The sequence below is a fragment of the Octopus sinensis genome, linkage group LG12, assembly GCF_006345805.1.
Source record: "Octopus sinensis linkage group LG12, ASM634580v1, whole genome shotgun sequence".
In the NCBI taxonomy this organism is placed as follows: Eukaryota; Metazoa; Mollusca; class Cephalopoda; order Octopoda; family Octopodidae; genus Octopus; species Octopus sinensis.
Window position 1 is genome coordinate 32156045 of NC_043008.1, and position 22500 is coordinate 32178544.

General features: G+C 34.5%; 1 protein-coding gene across 1 annotated transcript in view; it reads left to right on the plus strand.

The window, feature by feature from the left end:
• Window positions 1-12231, plus strand: part of LOC115218075 — a 31937-nt gene extending 19706 nt beyond the window's left edge. Inside the window, exons 3-4 of the mRNA XM_029787849.2 lie at window positions 8321-9290; window positions 11821-12231. Of these exons, the coding sequence (XP_029643709.1) occupies window positions 8321-9290; window positions 11821-11857 (1007 nt within the window). The 3' untranslated portion in view covers window positions 11858-12231. The remainder of the gene's footprint in view (window positions 1-8320; window positions 9291-11820) is intronic.
• Window positions 12232-22500: the final 10269 nt, after the last annotated feature.

The window sequence follows — 22500 nt, forward strand, 5'->3', positions numbered from 1 at the left end:
TATATATATATATCTTCTATATCATATACTCTGTATATATATAGCATATATATATCTATCTATATCTATATATTACATATAAATATATATATATTCTATATTCATATAAATATATATTTGATTTTGATTTTCCAGTTTCAGCTAATGAGCTGTGGCCATGCTGGGGCACCGCCATGTGGTTTGCTACACGGTTTTACCTCACGGATGTTTTTTTAGCAAACGCCATCTGATGCATGAGAGAGTTCGATGCAGCTGCCTCATCTGCGCCTCTGCCGTGAAGTTGGTTTCATCCGGCGACACCTGACAGGAAGAAATCCAGTCCTACTTTAAAGACATCCGCATCTACACCATGCAGGTCCCTCAGGTTCTTCGGGAGGATATTGAAGAGCCGTGGGCCTCTGAAGCCAGGCTATCACAATATCTTGTCCGACATCTTGATGGCAAATTTGGAGTCCTTGGTACTACGCAGTGGCGTCCAGTTCTGGCATTGTGTGACTCTCTATGCCAAAGTCTGGGACAAGACCTTCCAGGATCTTCCAGATATATATTATGGCATATCTTTCTCGCCTACGCTCCAGGGAATAGAGCTTTAATCTCTTGAGTCTCTCCCAGTAGCTCATATGCTGCACAGAGGCTATCTTCTTCGTGTAGCTTCGTTGGATTGCCTCAAGTTCTGTGATCAACTTGACACTGGATGGTGACTATAGCTGAGAGCAATAGTCAAAGTGGCTTAGGACAAGTGTCTTCCAGAGGACCATCATGGTTTCTTGTTCTAAAGGTTCTAAGAATCCATCCAGCCAGCCGTCTACATTTCATTGTCAGTTTAGCAACATGTACGTGAAAGGTCGCGTCAATCACTCATGTGAATACCCAGGACACGCACTGATTGTGCCTCTGGGATTGCAATCCCTCCGGAGTCCAGTGTTTCATTGGGTATTGCATTCAGTTTTGCATGCTGATAGTATAAAGCTTGAAACTTTTCACAGCATTGACTGCATGCTATTCTTTTCAGCCCACTTGTATATTTCGTCCAGCTCACATTGCAGGTGCTTAGTGTCTTCAGGGTTCTGTATATAGATATATATTACATATAAATAATATATATATATATACATATAAATATATATATATATATATATATATATATATATATATATATATATATATACATATAAATATATATATACATATAAATACATTCATCATCATCATCATCATCGTCGTTTAACGTCCGTTCTCCATGCTAGCATGGGTTGGACGGTTCGACCGGGGTTCTGGAAGCCAGAAGGCTGCACCAGCTCCAGTCTAAATTTGGCAATGTTTCTACAGCTGGATGCCCTTCCTTAACGCCAACCACTCCGTGAGTGTAGTGGGTGCTTTTACGTGCCACCTGCCCAGGTGCCAGGCGGGGCTGGCAACGGCCACGGTCAGATTGGCGTATTTTATGTGCCACCGGCACGGAAGCCAGTCGAGGCGGTGCTGGCATCGGCCACGAGTCGGATAGTGCTTTTAACGTACCACCAGACCAGGGATCCTGGCTGGTTCAATTCGATTTCGATTTCGCTTGCCCCAACATGTCTTCACAAGCAAAGGGGGTTGGCAAGGGTGCCTGTCGTATGGTCGCATTGGAGTATATTTTACTGCCACGGCCACGAGTCGGATAGTGCTTTTTACGTACCACCAGACCAGGGATCCTGGCTGGTTCAATTCGATTTCGATTTTGCTTGCCCCAACATGTCTTCACAAGCAAAGGGGGTTGGCATGGGTGCCTGTCGTACGGTCGCATTGGAGTATTTTACGTGCCACGGCCACGAGTCGGATAGTGCTTTTTACGTACCACCAGGCCAGGGATCCTGGCTGGTTCAATTCGGTTTCGATTTCGATTTCGCTTGCCCCAACATGTCTTCGCAAGCATGGGGTTGGCATGGGTGTCTGTCGTCGGATGAGGTTCTATATATCGACTTCGCTTGCCTCAACCGGTCTTTGTGTCCAAGGGAGGAAGGCATTCATAAGTGGGCTGGGCTCACTTGTCCTGCCTGGTCTTCTCACGTACAGAATATTTCCAAAGGTCTCGGTCTCTGGTCTGAGGTCTCGATATATACATATATATATAATATATATATAGATATATATATATATTACATACTAAATATATATATACATAAATATATATATAATATATACATATAAATATATATATATATATATATACATATAAATATAATATATATATAATATAATTAATTACATTATATAAAAGGGCTTAGTAAAATAAATTACTTTGCCGCATACTGAACTCGTTAGAAATAGCAGCTAAAAAAAACTATTTCTAACACTTAAGAAACCTCTCTCATATAGTGTTTGCTCAATTCAACTCAAGAAAGTATACTTTCTTGAGTTGAATTGAGCAAACACTATATGGAGAGAGTTTTTCTTTAAGTGTTAGAATAGTTTTTTTAGCTGCTATTTCTAACGAGTTCAGTATGCGGCAAAGTAATTTATTTTACTAAGCCCTTTATATAATGTAATAATTTGATTTGCCTTAAATGGTCCCTTTGCATACTGAATCTTGGTGAAATTGATTAATTAATTAATTAATTTTACCCTCAATTGTTGAAAATATATATATATATATATATACATATAAATATATATATATACATATAAATATATATATATACATATAAATTATAGAATATATATATATATATATATATATATTATATATATACATATAATATATATATATATATATATATATAATATATATTATAATATATAATATATATACATATAAATATATATATATATATATATATATATATATACATATAATATATATATATATATATATATATATACATATAAATATATATATATACATATATATTATATATATATATATAATATATATAGATATATATATATATATATATATATATAATATATATTATATATATTATAATATACATATATATATATATAATATAAATATATATATATATAATATACATAATAAATATAATAAAATATATTAGGGAATGAATCCAAAATTACAGGGAAAAATCAGATTTAGGGTTAATCCAATTTTATAGTAAAATATTATATAATATAATTCGAGACAAAACCACTATTTTAAAACCAAACAAGAAAAGACTTAATCAATACATAAAATTTTATATAAATTAAATAAATAAAATATTTATTTATTTATATAAAATTTTATGTATTGATTAAGTCTTTCTTGTTGGTTTTTAAAATAGTGGTTTTGTCTCGAATTTAATTATACAACATATAAATATATATATACATAAAATATATATATTATATATATATATATATATATATATATACATACTATAAATATATATATATATATATACATATAAATACATATAAATATATATATATATATATACATATAAATACATATAAATATATATATAATAAATATATTTATATATATACATATAAATATATATATATATAATATATATATTATATTATATATATATACATATAAATATATATATATATACATATAAATAATATATATATATACATAATATATATATATATACATATATATATATATATATATATATACATATAAATATATATATATATATATACATATAAATATAATATATATATATATATTATATATATATATATATATATATATATATATATATATATATACATATAAATATATATATATCATCATCATCATCATCATCGTTTAGATCCGCTTTCCATGCTAGCATGGGTTGGACGGGTCAACTGGGGTCTGTGAAGCTGGAAGGTTTCGTCAGGCCCAGTCAGATCTGGCAGTGTTTCTACGGCTGGATGCCCTTCCTAATGCCAACCACTCCGCGAGTGTAGTGGGTGTTTTTTACGTGCCACCTGCACAGGTGCCAGACAGAGCTGGCGAACGGCCACGAACGGATGGTGCTTTTACGTGTCACCGGCACGGGGCCAGGCGATGCTGGCAACGGCCACGAACGGATGGTGCTTTTACGTGCCACCGACACGGGGCCAGACAGAGCTGGCAACCGGCCACGAACGGACGGTGCTTTTACGTGTCACCGGCACGGGGGCCAGCCGAGGCTGGCAACGGACGCGAACGGATGGTGCTTTTACGTGCCACCGACACGGTTGCCAGATATATATATATATATAAATATATATATACATATATACATACATATATATATATGTATATATATATATATATATATATTGATGCAAACACAAAAAAAGCGAACAAAAACATTATGTCCCTTTTCCATTATCTGGGTTCGATATGATGTTCTAGTTGTTCAGGTCATTGGTATTTCCATTGTCTTGTCAAGGAGCACGGTTGTTTATGGCCGTTGGTACTTGATCTCTGGCCCTCTACAGTCACAGAAAGTTTAAAGAAGATAAAGTTTTGGATGGGAAACATGCACTATTACGTATGGTATGCCTCTCTTTCTGGCTGGATGGTCTCATATATATGGATAGCGCTGAGTTGTGAGAGGGTAGTCGGGGAGAGAGACGGACAGGGAGAGACGCAGTCTGAGAGAGACAAAGAGGGGCAGAGAGAGATACACAGAGCTAGAGATGGACGACTTAACAACTGGCAAGTGATGTTGTGGGATACTGCGCTTAGCCAGCTTTTTGCCAAAGTTGCAGACGTAAAATGAAAGAACTGTTGCTGGTAAATGTTTTTTTATGTTTTAAAGGAAAACGAACTTTGAGATGTTAAATGTTTAAAAAAACAAACTTTGTGATGTTAAATGTTTGAAAAGAAAAGAAGACGAAGAAAAAGAACTTTGTGTTGTTAAATATGTTTTTTTAAAAGAAAAGAAAGAAAAAAAGAACTGAGTTGTTGTTGACTGCACTTTTAAAAGAAATGAAAAGAAAAAAAGAAAAGAAAGTAGCAAAAGGACTGTGTTAAATGTTTTTTGAGAAAAAAAAAAAAACTTTGTGACGTTAAATGTTTGAAAAGTAAAGAAGAAAAAGAAAAAGAACTTTGTGTTGTTAAATGTTAAATGTGTTTTTAAAGGAACAAAGGAAAGAAAAAAAGAGAACTTTCCAAAAAACTATTGTTGTTGAATGTTTTTTTTTTCAAAAAAAAGTTTACTTTGAATACGCAACATTTTGTGTGTGTTAATTTTGTTGTTGGCTCTACTGACTATGTTTCGCTGCTTCACCGTCGGGAGTGGGTTTCTGATTTGCTGAGCGTTGTCACACGCGAGCTTCTCTGGGCCAGCAAACCATGGGCTGTTTGTGTGTGGACCTGCGTGCGGCGCAACAATGCATATATATATGTATGTATTGAAGCAATTAATGAACTGTTCAAAAGTGGATGTGGTATATGTCGACTTTGCAAAGGCATTTGACAAGGTTGACCATGGAATGATACGCCACTAAATACGGGGACTCGGCATCACAGGTAAAGTCGGAGAGTGGCTGCATGATTTCCTAAAGGACAGTAGCCAAACTGTAGCAGCCAGCGGAGCTCTCTCTACAAAGACAGCAATAGTGAGTGGAGTGCCCCAGGGCACTGTGCTGGGGCCACTACTTTTCATGGTAGCCCTATCGGATATGCCATCAGTGACAGAGGCAGTCATGCTTACCAGCTATGCCAACGACACAAAACTCGCACAGTCATTCAAAGAAACCTCTGATGCTACACTCTTACAGAAAGATCTAGATGCCATCTATACATGGGCTGAGGATAAAAACATGCAATTTAATGCAAGTAAATTCCAGGCCCTCTGCTACTAGTTAAACACTGCTCAGGAATCACGATATCAGTACGTTGGACCAAGTAGAGCAACAATCCCACAATCAAATTACGGTTCATGATCTTGGAATAGAAATGAGCAATAATGCCTCATTTCACTCTCATATCAACAAAATGGTAGCAGTATCTAGAAGACTGGCCGGTTGGATTCTGAGAACCTTCCAGACAAGGGACCAAGAAACTATGATGACACTATGGAAGTCCTTTATCCTCAGCTGACTGGACTACTGCTCTCAGCTATGGTCACCATATACTACAAGGATGATAGCAGAGCTTGAAGCAGTCCAATGATATTACACAAAGAAAGTTGCATCAATGGAACAATTGAGCTACTGGGACAGGTTGACAGAGCTGTGACTCTATTCCCTGGAATGAAGGCAGGAGAGGTATGCTGTGATATATATATGGAAGATACGAGAAGGACTGGTACCAAACTTTGGAATAAAGAGCTATACCAGATTACAAACAGGATGTCACTGTGCTGTCCCCAGTGTGCTGACTGCTTCATCTCGGGCAAGGGCGATGTACTGCAATAGCTTGGGTTTCAAGGGCCCACAGCTGTTGAACTGTCTGCCGAAGCATCTGAGGAGACTCCATGAAGTAGATGTAGACGTTTTCAAACGTGAACTTGACCTCTGGCTTGCCGAGATCCTGGATGAGCCAACATCTAAGCAAGAAACTCAAAAGTGGGCTGTAGCATCGAACTCCGTCCCTCACCAAAAGCCACTCCGACAAAGGTGGAAAGTGGAAAGAATATTACAATGGCGGTGCTCCAGCATGGCCACAGTCATTGGACTGAAACATGTAAGAGAATAAGAGAATGTCTGGTCTTCTTGCCTCAATAGTATGGTCAGTCTTTATGGTGAAGTCCCACAAGACCTTGTCATTCTCATTTTCTATCACAGCTTCTGTCTCATGTTCATACCACTTTTCTGTTGATTTGAAGAACCATACTTGACTAATATTCCTATGCTCTCTTTTACCTACACAGTCATGTCTGCACTTGTATTGCCTTTGTGCTAGTATACTGCGTTCACTCAAAATGTGATTGATACTCTTGACTTTTTTCCTGCAGATTCTACATTTGCTGACTGAGTTTTGTCAATCTTTGCTTTTATCAAAATTGTTCTAAGGGCTTGTTCCTGAGCAGCTATAATTAACATTTCTGTTTCTCATTTGAAGTTTCTGTCTGTCAACCAAAGTACCAGTTTGTTTCACTTCCAACATTCCTGGTTTGTTGCATGTAATTTCATTTCTTTTCATTTGTGGTTCTTCCATTTCTGTTCGAATTCCACTGTTTCAGTCACTTTTTGGGTATCTCTAGCTGCCAAGAAGTATTCTTTCTTTACTTTGCACAACATAATTTTTCAGACCCAGTATCACTGAACCAATAGTGTCTTCTAAGATTTGTAGTCCTCACCATCTTCCCTTCTTCGCAGATAAAATCAGTCAGTATTACTTTTAGGATGGAGTGTGTTGTGTTCTGTTAGCAGCATCCTGATTCATCTACCTGAGTCCTGCAACTTGATCTTTGTCCATTTCAGAAAGAGGCAAAATATCTCAATACTGGCTTTGTCCATTTATGGATTTAATGATGTTCCCTCCATTTAATTTTGTTTTCAGCACCTTCTTAATTCTCTTCTTGTACTCTTTAGTGACTTTCTTTTGCATTTCTCTTTCCATTATATTATTATTATTATTTTACTTCTCAGAGCTCTCAATCTTACTTGCTCTGGTTGATTCTGTGAGAGATCTCACAGGGTCTCTTTCTGCAAATTATAAGCTTTGGTACTTGAATGTTAACTTATCATGGAAGACACTCAACAGCTGAGCACCAGTCTCAAAATCCTAACTGTCCCCAGTAGAGCAGTTTTTTGGGCCTGCTCTGCCCTACAATTTCTCCAGTTATTTATTATTATTGTTGTCATTATTATTTATTATATATTATTATTATTATTAAGGCAGCAAGCTGGCAGAATTGTTAGCATGCCAAGCAAAATGCTTAGCAGTATTTTAGCTGTCTTCATGTTCTGAGTTCAGATTCTGCCCAGGTCAACTTTGCCTTTCAACCTTTTTGAGGTCAATGAAATAAGTACCAGTTTCACTGGCCCCCTTCCTCCAAAAAATTTTCACGGTCTTGTGCCTAGAGTAGAAATTATTACTATTATTATTATCATTATTATTATTATTATTATTAAGGCATTGAGCTTGTAGAAATATGAGTGCATTGGATAAAATAACGTAGTAGCATTTTTAAAGCTCTTTTCATGCTGAATTCAAATTCCACTGAGATCAACTTTGCCTTTCATTTTTTTTGTGAGTTGATTAGATAATATACCAGTCATGTACTGGGCTTGATGTAATCGACTATCCCTATCCCTTTGAAATTATTGGACTTGTGAAAAAATTTGATAAAATTACTATTATTTTGTGATTTAATAGATTCTCTCTTGAAATTTAATTGAAGTATTTTGTTCTCTACTGTTTCATTCATTATTGTCATATTTTGTTTCTTTACACTTTAAGGTGATTATTCTGGTTACTCTTGTCAGCGTGCTCACTGCATACCTTGCATAAGAGACAGTTCCTGTCTGGGCCAGCCTGATGGAAATTACACGCGAGAAAGAACATTTCCTTCTGGATCATATATTACCTGCTATCTAGAAAGACTCATTGCTTACCATAGTTGCTCAGGACAACTTTTATTTTCACCTAGTGAAAATAAGTGTGTTAGTTTCTTCAATCTTCGGAAAGAAGAAGGTGGAATGAGACCTGACTGTAGATTTCGTGCTGATGGATATTACCCTGATGAAATAGGCCGCTGTGACCATTACTTCCAGTGTAACAACACTAAATTTCAAGGTCACTCTTCATGCAGTAGTGGAATGACCTTCAATCCTGTTTTAAAGACATGTCAATCACAAGATCAAGTTTCTCCCCCATGTGGAGTGGGTAATCCACCCAGCTGTGTGGGGAGACAAGATGGTTTATATGCTGACTTAGATGGCCGTTGTACATATTATTTTGTGTGCAACCAATCTGCCTTCCAGGAGTTTCATACTTGTTCTACTGAGCAAGCTTTCAACCCTTATCTGCATAGCTGTGTAAAGGGAATCGAATCACAAATCAAACCATGCGGTATTCAAGACAACCCTTGTAAAAATCGTTCGACTGGCTTTTATCTTCATAATTCCTCAAGCTCCCAGTATTATGAATGCCATCAAGGATTGTTTATTTATTTTGGAACATGTCCAAAGGGTCAGACCTTCAGCATTTCATCAAAACTATGTGAGAATCTTTGTGTCAACAAAAAAGATGGACGCTACAAATCACCAGAAGCAGAATGCTTTGGCTTCTATGAATGCAGTCAACAGAAGTTCCTTGGGTTGACTCAGTGTACTAATCAACTGAATGGAACACGATTCAATTCACTAAATGGAACATGTGACCAGCCACAAAATGTATGTCCACCATGTGGTACCAAATCGTTTGACTGGTATGTATTATTTCATAATAGTTTTATATAATCTTACAGCTTTTGTTTGTATTTTCTACTGAAATGCATTTTTGCCCCAAGAATTTCTTGATTCAATCTTAGTTATTTGGGGAATAAAAGTATTTAGCATTGGTCTTCCCTCTTGATGCAAACAAACTCTTCAGGATTTAAATCACATTTCCTTTCTGATTCAAATCACCATCCCTTCTTTATTCAACTTGCTTTCCCTCCCTGATTTGGTTTCAAAGAAAGTGGAGAGCTGGTGGTTCAAGATGCTGTTGAATGTGTGAATTACTAAACATTTGTATCAAACTTTTGTCTTAAATTCTACTCATTCTTGCTTGGTCTGCTAGAGAGCAGTGAAAATCCTTAAATCACACCCTACCATCTTCATAAAGGAAATATTGGAAAATTTAAACAAAAATTTATATCAAAAGATGGTATGGTCATCAAAAGTTAGAGATCCTGTTTGCACAATAAAGGATTATTGAAAGATGGTTAACCATCCAATAAAGGATGGTTAACATATGGACAAATTATATCACTATCTGTAGATATGTAAAACAGTAGTTGAATAAGTGATAACATATATAAGGTAGTGGGAATAAGTCTAATTAGATTAGAAATACTTATGCAGTGAGGAAAAGACAACACTAGCTGCATGACATGTAGTATTTTAATATATTCAGCAAGTATGAGAGACAACTCCAAGTAAGTTTCAATCTTAGATTTTTTTGGCAAGACATTAACTCTATTGTACTTGCCAAAGATTATCACTAAATAAGTGTAGTCTTGATATTACCATGTTATAATTGTAACTTGCTACAGGTCACTAAAGGACATTATTGGCTAATATAGGTTACTTTGATGAGTGTGTATAACTGCAGGTAAGAAGTGTGTTTTGCAGTCATGTGGTTTCGGGTTCCCTTCTACCACACAGCACCTTGGTGATGTGTCTGTCATTATATTTACTGTAGCCACAGACCAACTAATGCTTTGTGTGTAAATTTGATAGACAGAAAGTGTTTATTATATATATGTATATATATATATATATATATATATATATATATATATATATCAGGTTGGTGCAAAAGTAATGTCCAATTTAAAGATCTAAAGTAAAAATGAATAAGCCAATGACTATGGAAATATTTATTCATTAACATACTCTCCATTGCTTTCAATGATCCCATTCCATCTTTCAACAACCTTATAAATGCCTTGCTTGTAAAATTTTGTAGGTTTAGAACCAAAATATGAATCCAACTCATTTTCAATCTCTTCTCTTGTTGTTAACCTAAGTCCATCAAAATTGTTCTGTAGTCCTTGGAACAAATGGTAATCAGAAGGAGGAAGGTCAGGAAAATATGGAGGATGAGGCAGTATTTCCCAACCAAGTTCTTCCAAGAGAGTTTTAGTCAGTCGAGCTGTGTGAGGATGAGCACTATCGTGATAGATGATACCCTTTCTGTGTTCACCATGCGTGCAAGCATGCGTAAATTGCATGAAAAATAAAAAATCAAGATATAAAAACGAATCGCCATAAACATTGTAGAAATTCGGCAAAGAAATGAATTTTCGGGATGTAGCCTGGAGGGTTTTTTCGTATTAATATATATATATATATATATCATCATATATATCTGTATGTATATATATATATATATATATACATATATATATGAGAGTATGATAAACTCTTCCTTCTGTAGAAGAAAAAATTCAAATCGGACCATGTTAACACCAAAAATTATTTACATCAAAAAGGTGCCTTTTTTCTATGAAAATCCCTATTTTTTATGATGTTTTGACTGCTGTGTCACCATTTTTTGGTGTATTTCACTTAAAGAGAATAACAAGCTACATACTACCAAATTTTTACTTTTCAAAAATTCCAATTGTAAAGGGTCTAAACAAACCACAATGCCGGGCAATACTGCTAGTATATATATATATAAATACAATATATATATGTGTGTATATACATATATATATATATATATAATATATATATACATATATATATATGAGAGTATGATAAACTCTTCCTTCTGTAGAAGAAAAAATTCAAATCGGACCATGTTAACACCAAAAATTATTTACATCAAAAAGGTGCCTTTTTTCTATGAAAATCCCTATTTTTTATGATGTTTTGACTGCTGTGTCACCATTTTTTGGTGTATTTCACTTAAAGAGAATAACAAGCTACATACTACCAAATTTTTACTTTTCAAAAATTCCAATTGTAAAGGGTCTAAACAAACCACAATGCCGGGCAATACTGCTAGTATATATATATATAAATACAATATATATATGTGTGTATATACATATATATATATATATATATATATATATACAAGCAAACAGATACTACTGTTGCCGCTGCTGCTACTACTACTACTACTACTACTACTACTACTACTATTACTACTGCTGCTGCTGCTGCTGCTACTGATAATAATAATAATAATAATAATAATAATAATAATAATATCAAAATCTTCTTTATCCTTATCTTTTGCAGCCCTTCATACTATGAAAGCACTACTAGTTTCATATAATCTAGATGAACAAAGAATACATATTACCAAACATTGGTAATACACTGAAAAAGAAATCTTTATGACAGATTCACTTTCATGGTGGCAGTAGTAAAAGCCATCACTTACGTTTGTGTTGTTTTCCTCTCTTAAATTTTTACCTTTTATCCCCTTTTTTTAATTTTTGGAAAATATGTTTTGGCATTTAACCTTTTTATGTGTAAATCTAAAGCAGACTTGGGATCTTTTCTGTTTGGCAATCACTTTCCAGTTTCTTCAATTTTTGCTCCAATTTGTTTCATATTTGGTATAATAATGTAGTTTTGTATGGTAATCATTGACATGAAATTCATGTTTGCTATAAATCAGTAAGTAAAGAGTTAATAACTTTAAAATTTTTCAAAATTTGGGTAATTTTAGCCAATCATAAACAACAAACATATAAGTGCCAGTTTCCATAGTAACAATCCAAGCTGTTACCAGGCTGATTACCCATGTGGTCATTTTTAGCTTATTAAATATTTAAACCACATGAGGTATGAGGGGTCATGAGATGTGCTAAAAATAATAGCTAAATAGGCCTTAAATCATGCACCAAAACTCTTTTTGTTTGGTCTTTGCATAATCATGTGAATTCACCTGCGCAGAATACAAATTCACAAAAATTTTCTGAAAATTCTCAAAACCAAAAAAGTGATGTGGAGTTTTATGGTATGCATAAAGTAGAATTCTGTCAATATTTCATTATTTCAATATTGTTTACATTTGACAAAACGTGCAGTCATGCACAAAATGACAGATTCCAAATCTTGTTTTCTGACTAGGTAAAAACAATCAAACTTCAAACCACTGTAACTGTTTAAAAAAAATTTTTCTGGAAAAAGTGAATTATCCCCTGATCTTCAATGTAGAAAATTACATGACCAAATTTTAAAATTTTCACTAAACTTTAAAATTTCCACATGTGCAACCAAACAAAATATCCTAGAGTTGAAATAACCACAGTCACATATGTAATGATATGTGGCACATATTACTTCAGAAACCAGCAAACCATATAAAAGTAGGACCAAGCACATACACACACACTCATACATATGAGGGGGTGCTGAAAAGTTCCTGGCTTTGAGTAAAAGAAAATACAGGAGGATCAGTTAATTATGATTTTATTCAACATATTCTACTTTCAGATTCATTCCCTTATAGAAGCAGTCCTTCAGCTTTTCTGACCTCTGTAAAAGAACTTGAAAGGTTGGATCTCCAACCAGGCCTTTCCTGATACCCTTAAAGCCAGAAGCTTTTCAATATCCCCCTTGTACATGTCAGGTTGTTTTTAAGTGTTATTGGTAATAGGTAATCCAGTGCAACTTGTTGCATAATTAGGATGTCTGTGACTAAATTGGCATTTGCACGAAGTTCACCTTGTGAGAAGGACTGTTAGGGTTGTTAGAAATCCAGCAGGAGAATAACAAGATGGATAACCCAAATATAGGGTCAATGGTTATTTAGAAATAGTTAAGATAAGCAGATATTATTTTGGAAAATTTCAAGAAAAGTACCCATAGGAGATTGTGTCCTGTACCATAGGCTACTGGTAATGAATGTGTAAACCTGTTGTAAAAATCTCAACCACTGTTGCAGATAATTTTAAGCAGTCACCATCATCTGGTCAAGGCTACTTGGGAAATTTTCAATGTCCTTTGATTGCTAATATCTCATCTATGGTCGTAGGTCCTATAGTCAATTTGGAATACCACTCAAACTGACCTGTTTCCCTGACCAAGTTTGAGAAAGGTGTAATTTGTTCCATGAGTTGGGAAGAATTTCAAAGATAAAGTGTTTCATGTCATGTATTCCATTCCCTGCTACTATCCTGCATTCCAGTGATAATGGAATTTATGCTCTTTTCAAGGTTTTAGGATTTCACCATGATCTTCACAGGGTGGCTGATGTGTGCAATGCCTTGACAAAAGGCAACCCATAATTTTGTCCAGGACCACCTGGATATCTACAAGCCATTCCCCTGTCTGCAAACTGGAGACTTGAATGATTTGAGTTATCATCACCGCACCATTTTATGCATTACATTGTGGTTATGTATGTTATTTTGTGCATTCTGGTTTGTATCTCTGGTCTACTCAGGCATGTGCTTATTATAATTATTAGCCAAATTTCAGCAAACATTACTTCCTATAAGAAGTAAACTGCAACAGTAAGGGAAAGCTGCACCAATTTGTTCTTGTTTTGCATCTCAGCCTTCTCCCTAGTTATCTGCCCTAATATGTTGCACACAGCATCCCACTTCAGATTCCATAATTTGGAGGGAATGGAATAGTCACATCACAAACTCCACATAACACAAACTATTTGTGTGGGCTATTTAGTAATACTATTATTTCCCCATTACTGGCTGCTTTTGAATCATTGTAGGTGGGTGACTTCATCATATATGCATATGAAAGTGATATTAGAGTCCTGTCTAATGTAGACAAATACCTAGCCTTTTCTACAATATTTAAAAAAAATAATATCGTTGTGAAATCAACATTTTTAATGTATGATTAAGGAGATTGATCATGTAAGTTACCTACATATGTGTTTCTTGGTTCCTTCTCTGTTCCTTTGTTCTTTCCCACCTTCCTTGGTGTTCTCTTTGTATATCCAAAGAAGTATTATGTCTGAAGTGCTAGACTTTTACTTCATAGCTCTCCTCTTATAACATTATTCCTTCTTTGAACGTCAGCCTAATGATAATAACTGTGAATATCTGTTGCACTTTTGTTGCTTTCTTTGTGTTTCATTGTCTTTTATATTTGATTTGCTGTATGTGTGTGTGTATGTGTGTGTGTGTGTGTGCATGTATATGTATATATGTGTATGTATGTATGTATATATATATATATATATATATATATGTGTGTGTGTGTGTGTGGGTAAGTCTATATATATGTATATGTATGTATATATGTATATATATATATACATGCATATATATATATCTATATATATAAAGCTGAAGTTGTGTGCGTGGCAGGTTTAGTAGCCTTCAGCTAACACTATCTCCTCTGAGACCCTGTGGTGCAAGTTAACCAAAATTGAGAGTATGATAGAAGAAGGCTTGCTGCGACACTGGCATAGGCCACAGCTATGGTCTCACTTGGCTTGCGAGATCTTCTCAAGCACAACATATCTCCAAACGTCTCAGTCACCTGTCATGCTTCTGTGAGGCCCAACGTCCGAAGGTCATGCTTCACCACCTAGTCCCAGGTCTTCCTGGGTCTACCTCTTCCATTGGCTACTTCCACTGTTAGGGTGTCTGCCCTCATCGATATATAACACGTGACTATGCCAGTGCAGTTGTCTCTCTTGCACACCACATCTGATATTTCTCTCAGGGTACTTACACTCTGTCGTGTATGGGTATACATACATACAAACTTACATACATACATATATATATACATACACACACACACACACATACATACATACATACATAAACATACATACATACATAAACATGCATACATAAACATACATACATACATACATACATAAACATACATACATACATACATACATAAACATACATACATTCATACATACGTAAACATACATACATACATATTTATATATATTTATATATATATATGGATGGATGTGTATGTATATTTTTTCACACACACACACATATATGGGTCTTTGAAATATTTGAAAATGGGTCCAATAAACATATTCTATATTTTATGAAGGGCAATTTTCCTTTATAATGAGTTATTGAAACTTGGTTTAAATGTCTGCATCTGCATTCCATTAGAAAATTGAGCACACACACATTCATATAATTTGTAAACATCTAATTATTACATATATATATATATATATATATATATATATATATATATTATATATATATATATGTTGGAAGGTTTGGAGATGATGTACAGGTATTATATATTAGAAGAAATGAGGTACTCAGAAAATCGGATGGTTTATATTTACAGATATTTACAGATACACACATGTTCTCTCTCTCATTTTCTCCTCATCCATCACCCTCTTGTACTGTCTTATATTCCTCCCCACCACTATAAACTCAATACCACTATAAAATGGTCAAAACTACTCACACAGGAACTTAGTTTGATTTGAAAACCCCACTAGAATGTACTAAGTTATATGATATATAAAAAATGTAATATACGAATAAATATCTGTAAATATAAACCATCTGATTTTCTGAGTACCTCATTTCTTCTAATATATATATATAAATGTATTAATATAGATGTTATTTTACCAATTTATATTCATGTTTTTTATAATAATTACTGGTATCCTTATATATTACAATATTTTATATCTTATATGTAAAGAATAATGTTATATGTATGTATATTATTGTAATTATCAGTTTAATAAATAAATAAATAAGTTAACATAATATAACCACCTATTGTTCTCCTCCATTTTCTTATTGCTATATATATATATATATATATATATATATATATATATATATATATATATATATATACTAGCAGTATAACCCGGCCTTGCCCGGGATTAAGTTTAGGATTATTAAACTAATCAAGTTCTTTATTTCAAACCAAACTAAGTAATATCGACGTCAAATTTGATCTTGTGGCACAAGATCAAAGCCTGCTCACCAGAAATCACCAAGAATATGTAACAAAGAAAATTACTATAAGTAACTACAGAATATGTGATAATGAGGAAGAAACAAAAAAGAATATGGTCTCTGGCTGCCCAGTCCAGGTTAAGAAGGAATACATCCACAGACATGATACAATTGGGACCGATATATACTGGAAGTTGTGCCAGTAGTATGAAATGACCGTGGAAAAAAATGGTATTAGTATACCTCAGAAAAGGTCTCAGAAAATGACAAAGCAACCATAGTCTGAGATATGCCAATACACACATACAGAGAAGTCAAGGAAAACAGGTGCAATGCATAGCATTGCACTCATCTTACGTAAAGCACTTTCAGTATAGTGAAAATAAGAACCCCAAAACAAACTAAGTGGTGCAGTGAAAGCAAGTGATAACAAAAATACTACTGAATAATAATAATAATAATAATAATAATAATAATAATAATAATAATAATAATAATAATATAATAATAATAATAATAATAATAATAATAATAATAATAATAATAAATGCCCTGATGCAGTACCAGGCAGTGGCTCTCATGGCTTCTGATCTTAACTGATTGGAAGTGTTATCATGTACATTGTTTTGTCTTGGTATAAAAGATGGGCTACAGCAATATTCTGCTCAATACCACAGATTTGCTTGTCAGTTGTTTGACCTTAACCAGTTGAGCATGTCCCTTAGTGGCTGACGATATGTACATCTCTGATCACGAGCAGAAGTAGTGGGGGAGCATCATAGCCATGTGTTGAGAGGGATTCTTTGGGGTTTGAATAGTTCACCTCTGGAAACATGGGTGGTTCTTTCAACATCCTTAAACAACCCTTATTCAGGGACCGTTTGAGCGGGATGGGCTACTCAACCTGAAGAAAATTCTAACTGGGCCCCACCTGCAAGGTCATGTGCTGTTTATCTTGATATGAGATCACCATGTCGTGCACATATGGTTGTGATGCATGTGCCTGGTGTACCTTTATCAGACGGGTAGTCATGATGGGTATATTGGGCTTCGTATATTTTACCCCAGTGTCACTTTGATGGCATGAACTGCTCTCTCACTCAATGATAATAATAATAATAATAATAGTAATAATAATAATAGATTTTGGTATACCATATGATAGAAATTAAAAAAATTGAGAAATATGAGGAATTGAAGAGAATGTGGTAGACTAAGACAACAATTATTTCCATAGTGATTGGTGCACTTGGTACATTACCCAAACTGCTACCCGAGAAACTGAAAAATAATGGAACTGAGACTTGCATTGTTGAACAGAAGAAAAGTGCCATCTTGTATTCTGCAAGCTTTTTAAGAATGGTTCTTGTGAATTGGGGAGACCTCTTGTCATCAAACCTCAAGATAATATTCCTGTGAATTAAATTAGTATGTAATAGCCCTGGAATAATAATAATAATAATAATAATAATAATAATTATTATTATTAGTGCCGCCTCGACTGGCTTCCGTGTCAGTGGCATGTAAAATGCACCAATCCGATCGTGGCCATTGCCAGCCTCGCCTGGCACCTGTGCAGGTGGCACGTAAAAAGCACCCACTACACTCACGGAGTGGTTGGCGTTAGGAAAGGCATCCAGCTGTAGAAACACTGCCAGATCAGACTGGAGCCTGGTGCAGCCTTCTGGCTTCCCAGATCCCCGGTCGAACCGTCCAACCCATGCTAGTATGGAGAACGGACGTTAAACGATGATGATGATGATGATTATTATTATTAGTATTAGTATTATAAAAGCGAACCTAAAGGAAGGTGCTATAGAAAACAGATGTTAACACTTTGGATAGAGAATTGTATGTTTAAAGTGACTGAGCAAAGATTAGTAGATCAAGCTAATGCTATTAGAAGCAAGTGAATGACAGAATTGGAGGTGGAAGAGATCACAAAGGAATAGGAAAAGAAAGGCCAGAAAGTAGGAAAAGGAAACAACAACATAAAAGATACAGTTCAAACCAAAGAAGAACCTATAAAAATAACAATTGTACTACTAACAAGAAAGGGACTACCAGCACCAGAGTTTTAAGTGATTTAAGTGAGGAAGATCAGAAGATTTTAGATGAGTTGCAGGAAGTAATGAGTAAAGATGTAAGAAAAAGATTGCCAGCATTAAAAAGTACCAACAGAAGGAAGCTGCTAGATGTGACTAGGAAAGTAGATTCTGTTATCAGTAGGACAGATATTTTTTATCTATGCAGGAGGAGTAGCAGTTACTAGAAGATTAGATATTCCACAAGGAAAGATTAGAAAAGAGCAAATGGGGAAAAGGAGACTATAAAATAAAGTGAAGACTTTAAGACAAGACCTAAGTAGAATAGAAGTCTGGAAACTGAACAAGTTAGGAAATACAAGATTTATATCTTTTCTTGAGAAAAGATGCTTAGTCAAAGACAAAGGATTTGGGTCAATCATAGAAGAGTAGCAGGTAAGCTTTCCAGATATCAGAAAAAGAATATATCAGTATCAACAGAATATATTATTTAAGACAAACCAGAAGAGATTTTATAGCCAAATAAATAGTGGGAAAGAAAGTAATGAATATGAGAAATCTAATGCAGAAGTTAGAAAATTTTGGAGTAATATTTGGGATAAGCCAGTTGATCATAATGGAGATGCAGTATGGTAAAAGAAAGTGAGGGAAGAAGTAGTGAGTGAGAAGCAGCGAGGTTTAAGACTAACTAGTGCATTAATGTGTAAAGCATTAGGGAAAATACCAAATTGGAAGGGCCCAGGACTAAATTTAGTTCAAGAGTACGGTTAAAGAAATTTAGTAGGCTGAGGGAACAACTTCAAGATTGCTTTAATGGAGGAATAATACAAGACTGTATGATGAGAGGGAGAACAATACTCCTTATGAAAGACAAAAGCAAGGGTAATATAGCTAGCAGTTATAGACCAATCACTTGTTTACCATTAGTTTGGAAGCTGTTAACAGGAATGCTTTCAGAAAGCCCTTATGAGCACCTTGACAACCAGAAATTACTGCCAGGAGAACACAAAGGTTGCAAGAAGAAGGCTAGCGGGTGCATGATCTATTATATTCATCTGAATGAACTAAAATCTAGAAAGAAAAATCCAACAATAGCATGGATAGATTTAGAAGGTCTTTGACATGATCCTACACTCATGGATAAGTGAATGTTTGAGTATATTCAGTAAAGCAGACAACATAAGACATTTATTTAGCTTTAGCATGAAGAAATAGAAAGTAGATCTCTACTCAGGTGATACAGTCTTAGGAAAAGTTAATATCAAGAGAGGAATTTCCCAGAGGGACTCATTGTCCCCTTTAATATTTGTCTTATGTTTGACTCCCACCCCCATCAGTTTAGTATTAAGGAAGGCAATGGCAGGGTACCAGTTCAGAAACAGTAAGGGAAAAATTAACCATTTGCTCTACATGGAGGAATAATTTGCTCTACATGGATGATCTGAAGCTTTTTAGTAAGAATGAAAAAGAAACAACTTTCTTTATATAGAATGTAAGACTCTTCAGCAAAGCTATAAGCTTGGAATTTGGCATAGATAAGTGTGCAATATTAGTCATGAAAAGGGGACTGGTAGTCAATAGTGATGGCATCTAATTACCAGATGGCCAGGCATTAAAATCACAGAAAGAAGGAGAGAGTTATAAGTATCTGGGAGTATTAGAATCTGACAGAGTACTAACTATAGAAATGAAAACAAAAACTGAAAAGGAGTACATCAGAAGGGTGAGGAAGCTAATGAAGTTAGAGCTAAATGGTCTGAATCTAGTGAAAGCTATAAATACTTGGGCAGTATCATTACAGTATCATATACTCAGAAGATATTGCAGATTGGATAAAAATTGAATTAGTAAAGCTAGACAGAAGAATGAGGAAGTGTTTGAACACAGAGAAAAACAATGACGAGGACTACATAACATATGCTGTAAACAGGGAATGTGAGAAGTTTAAGCTGGATGAATTAACATCAGATATTTTCAAATGCCTGATTTTTTTCACAGGGACTTACTGCTGAAAAGGACGCAGAAATTAGAACTAGAATTCTCGCTAAACTGGAACAAAACCAGGATGTAACCCTACAACAAGTGTAGCATAATCAAATTAGAACACAACATTGCATAATCAAATTAGGACACAACATTGAGGAAATTGAACATAAAGATTGTTTCCAAGTAAAACAAGTGTGAATAGTCAGAATAGAGATATAAAGTGCTTTCTAAAAAACATGACAGAAGTCAGGAAATAAACTCATGTTTTGTATGTGGAGGTATACACCTGAGGAAAATCGTCCTTTTAAGAAAGTGGAGTGTTTTTGTTGTGGTAATATCGGACACATAAAGACGCACTGTAGAATGAAGATGGCAAAATGTCAGAAAAAAGGAAAATGAATAAATAGTATGTTATCAGAAGAAATTAGTAATATAACAATGAGAAAATTTGTGAAGGTGAAAATCAGAAATACAAGTGTTAAAATGCAATTGGACACTGCATTTTAACTTTTGTATTTCTAATATCTCCATTATAAACAAAAACATTTAGAAATATGTCGGTAAGTCGAAATTAATTAAATAAAAAAAGATAGCACATGGTGTTATAGGAAAAAGATTTTATTTTTTATGGTGAATTCATATACAATGTAACATTTCGAGGTCAAACGAAAAAGGCAAAGATATATGCGTGAAAAAGTTCACTTAATTTATTTGGCACAGAGTGGATGGAACTATTCAAAGTATGGAATATGCCCATAAATGTTTTGTGTGGAAATATAGTCGGTTCACTTGAAGGTTCGAATGCGACTGAGGGACGGAAACAAAAAATTGCAATAAAACAAAGTGGAACACCTGTATGTAAAACAAATCAAAATGGAAAATTACCCACGATAAAAAGTAAACATTGTTCAAAAATAGATATTCCATGGTCAAGAATACACATCGATGTTGTTGGTCCTTTAAATGGTGATTACAACTTAGTAATAGTTGATAGTTTTGCGAAATGGTCTGAAATTTGTAAGTGTAAAAAACCAACCTCCTCAACTGTGATAAATTTTTTACATGAATTGTTCGCAAGATTTGGCATCTCAGATAGGATAGTGTCTGACAGTGGAACATGATTTGTGTCCAGCAAATTTAAAAGATTTTGTGAGATGTTTATGGTAGAACATATGACTACAGCACCATACCATACTGGATCTAATGGACTGGCAGAACACTTTGTTGATACCATCAAAAGAGCCCTTAGAATAAAAGATTCATGGATGAGGTAAGTCTACAACAATTTTTAAGAGTGTACTGTGTGACACCAAATCTAAATACACCAGCAGGGAGATCACCAGTGGAGCTGATGTTTGCATGGAAAGTAAAATCAGTCTTTGATAAATTGTTACCTGGCAAGGAAAGAAAAAGTGCCAGGGAAGACATAGCAAAATTCTTTAAAGTTGGTGTAAAGGTGTAAATGAGGGCATACAAGAATGGAAAGCAGAGATAGAAAGATGGTGTAATTACACCAAATGCATAGTTAAAATGAAGTATTGGGTAAAAAGTAGAAAAGACATACAAAAGTGACACAAGAATCAACTGAAAAAGCTATTCGTGGAAAGCAGTCCAAAGAAGTTAGAGGAACTGATGGAATGGTTGTATGATACGTTCCAAGTACCAACACCACTGCAGATGATTGAACCCAGACGTACAAGTGAGAGGAAAAGAAAACATACAGAGTTCCTGAAAATAGATACCAAGTACAAAAAATATTAAATTGTACAAAAAATAAAAATAAAAAAAGGGAGTTGGGGTGAATAAAAAAAGTATTGCTAAATAAAATGACACTTCCTAAGAAAAACTTAAAAGCAGAAATGTTGTCAGGAATTAGTAATAATGGTACACTCCTCCTATGTGATGAAAGGAATAACCTAGTCACTATAAGTAAGATAATTGTATCTTTACTAGTTTTACTAAATTTACTGTATACCGATGTGGGTGTTATA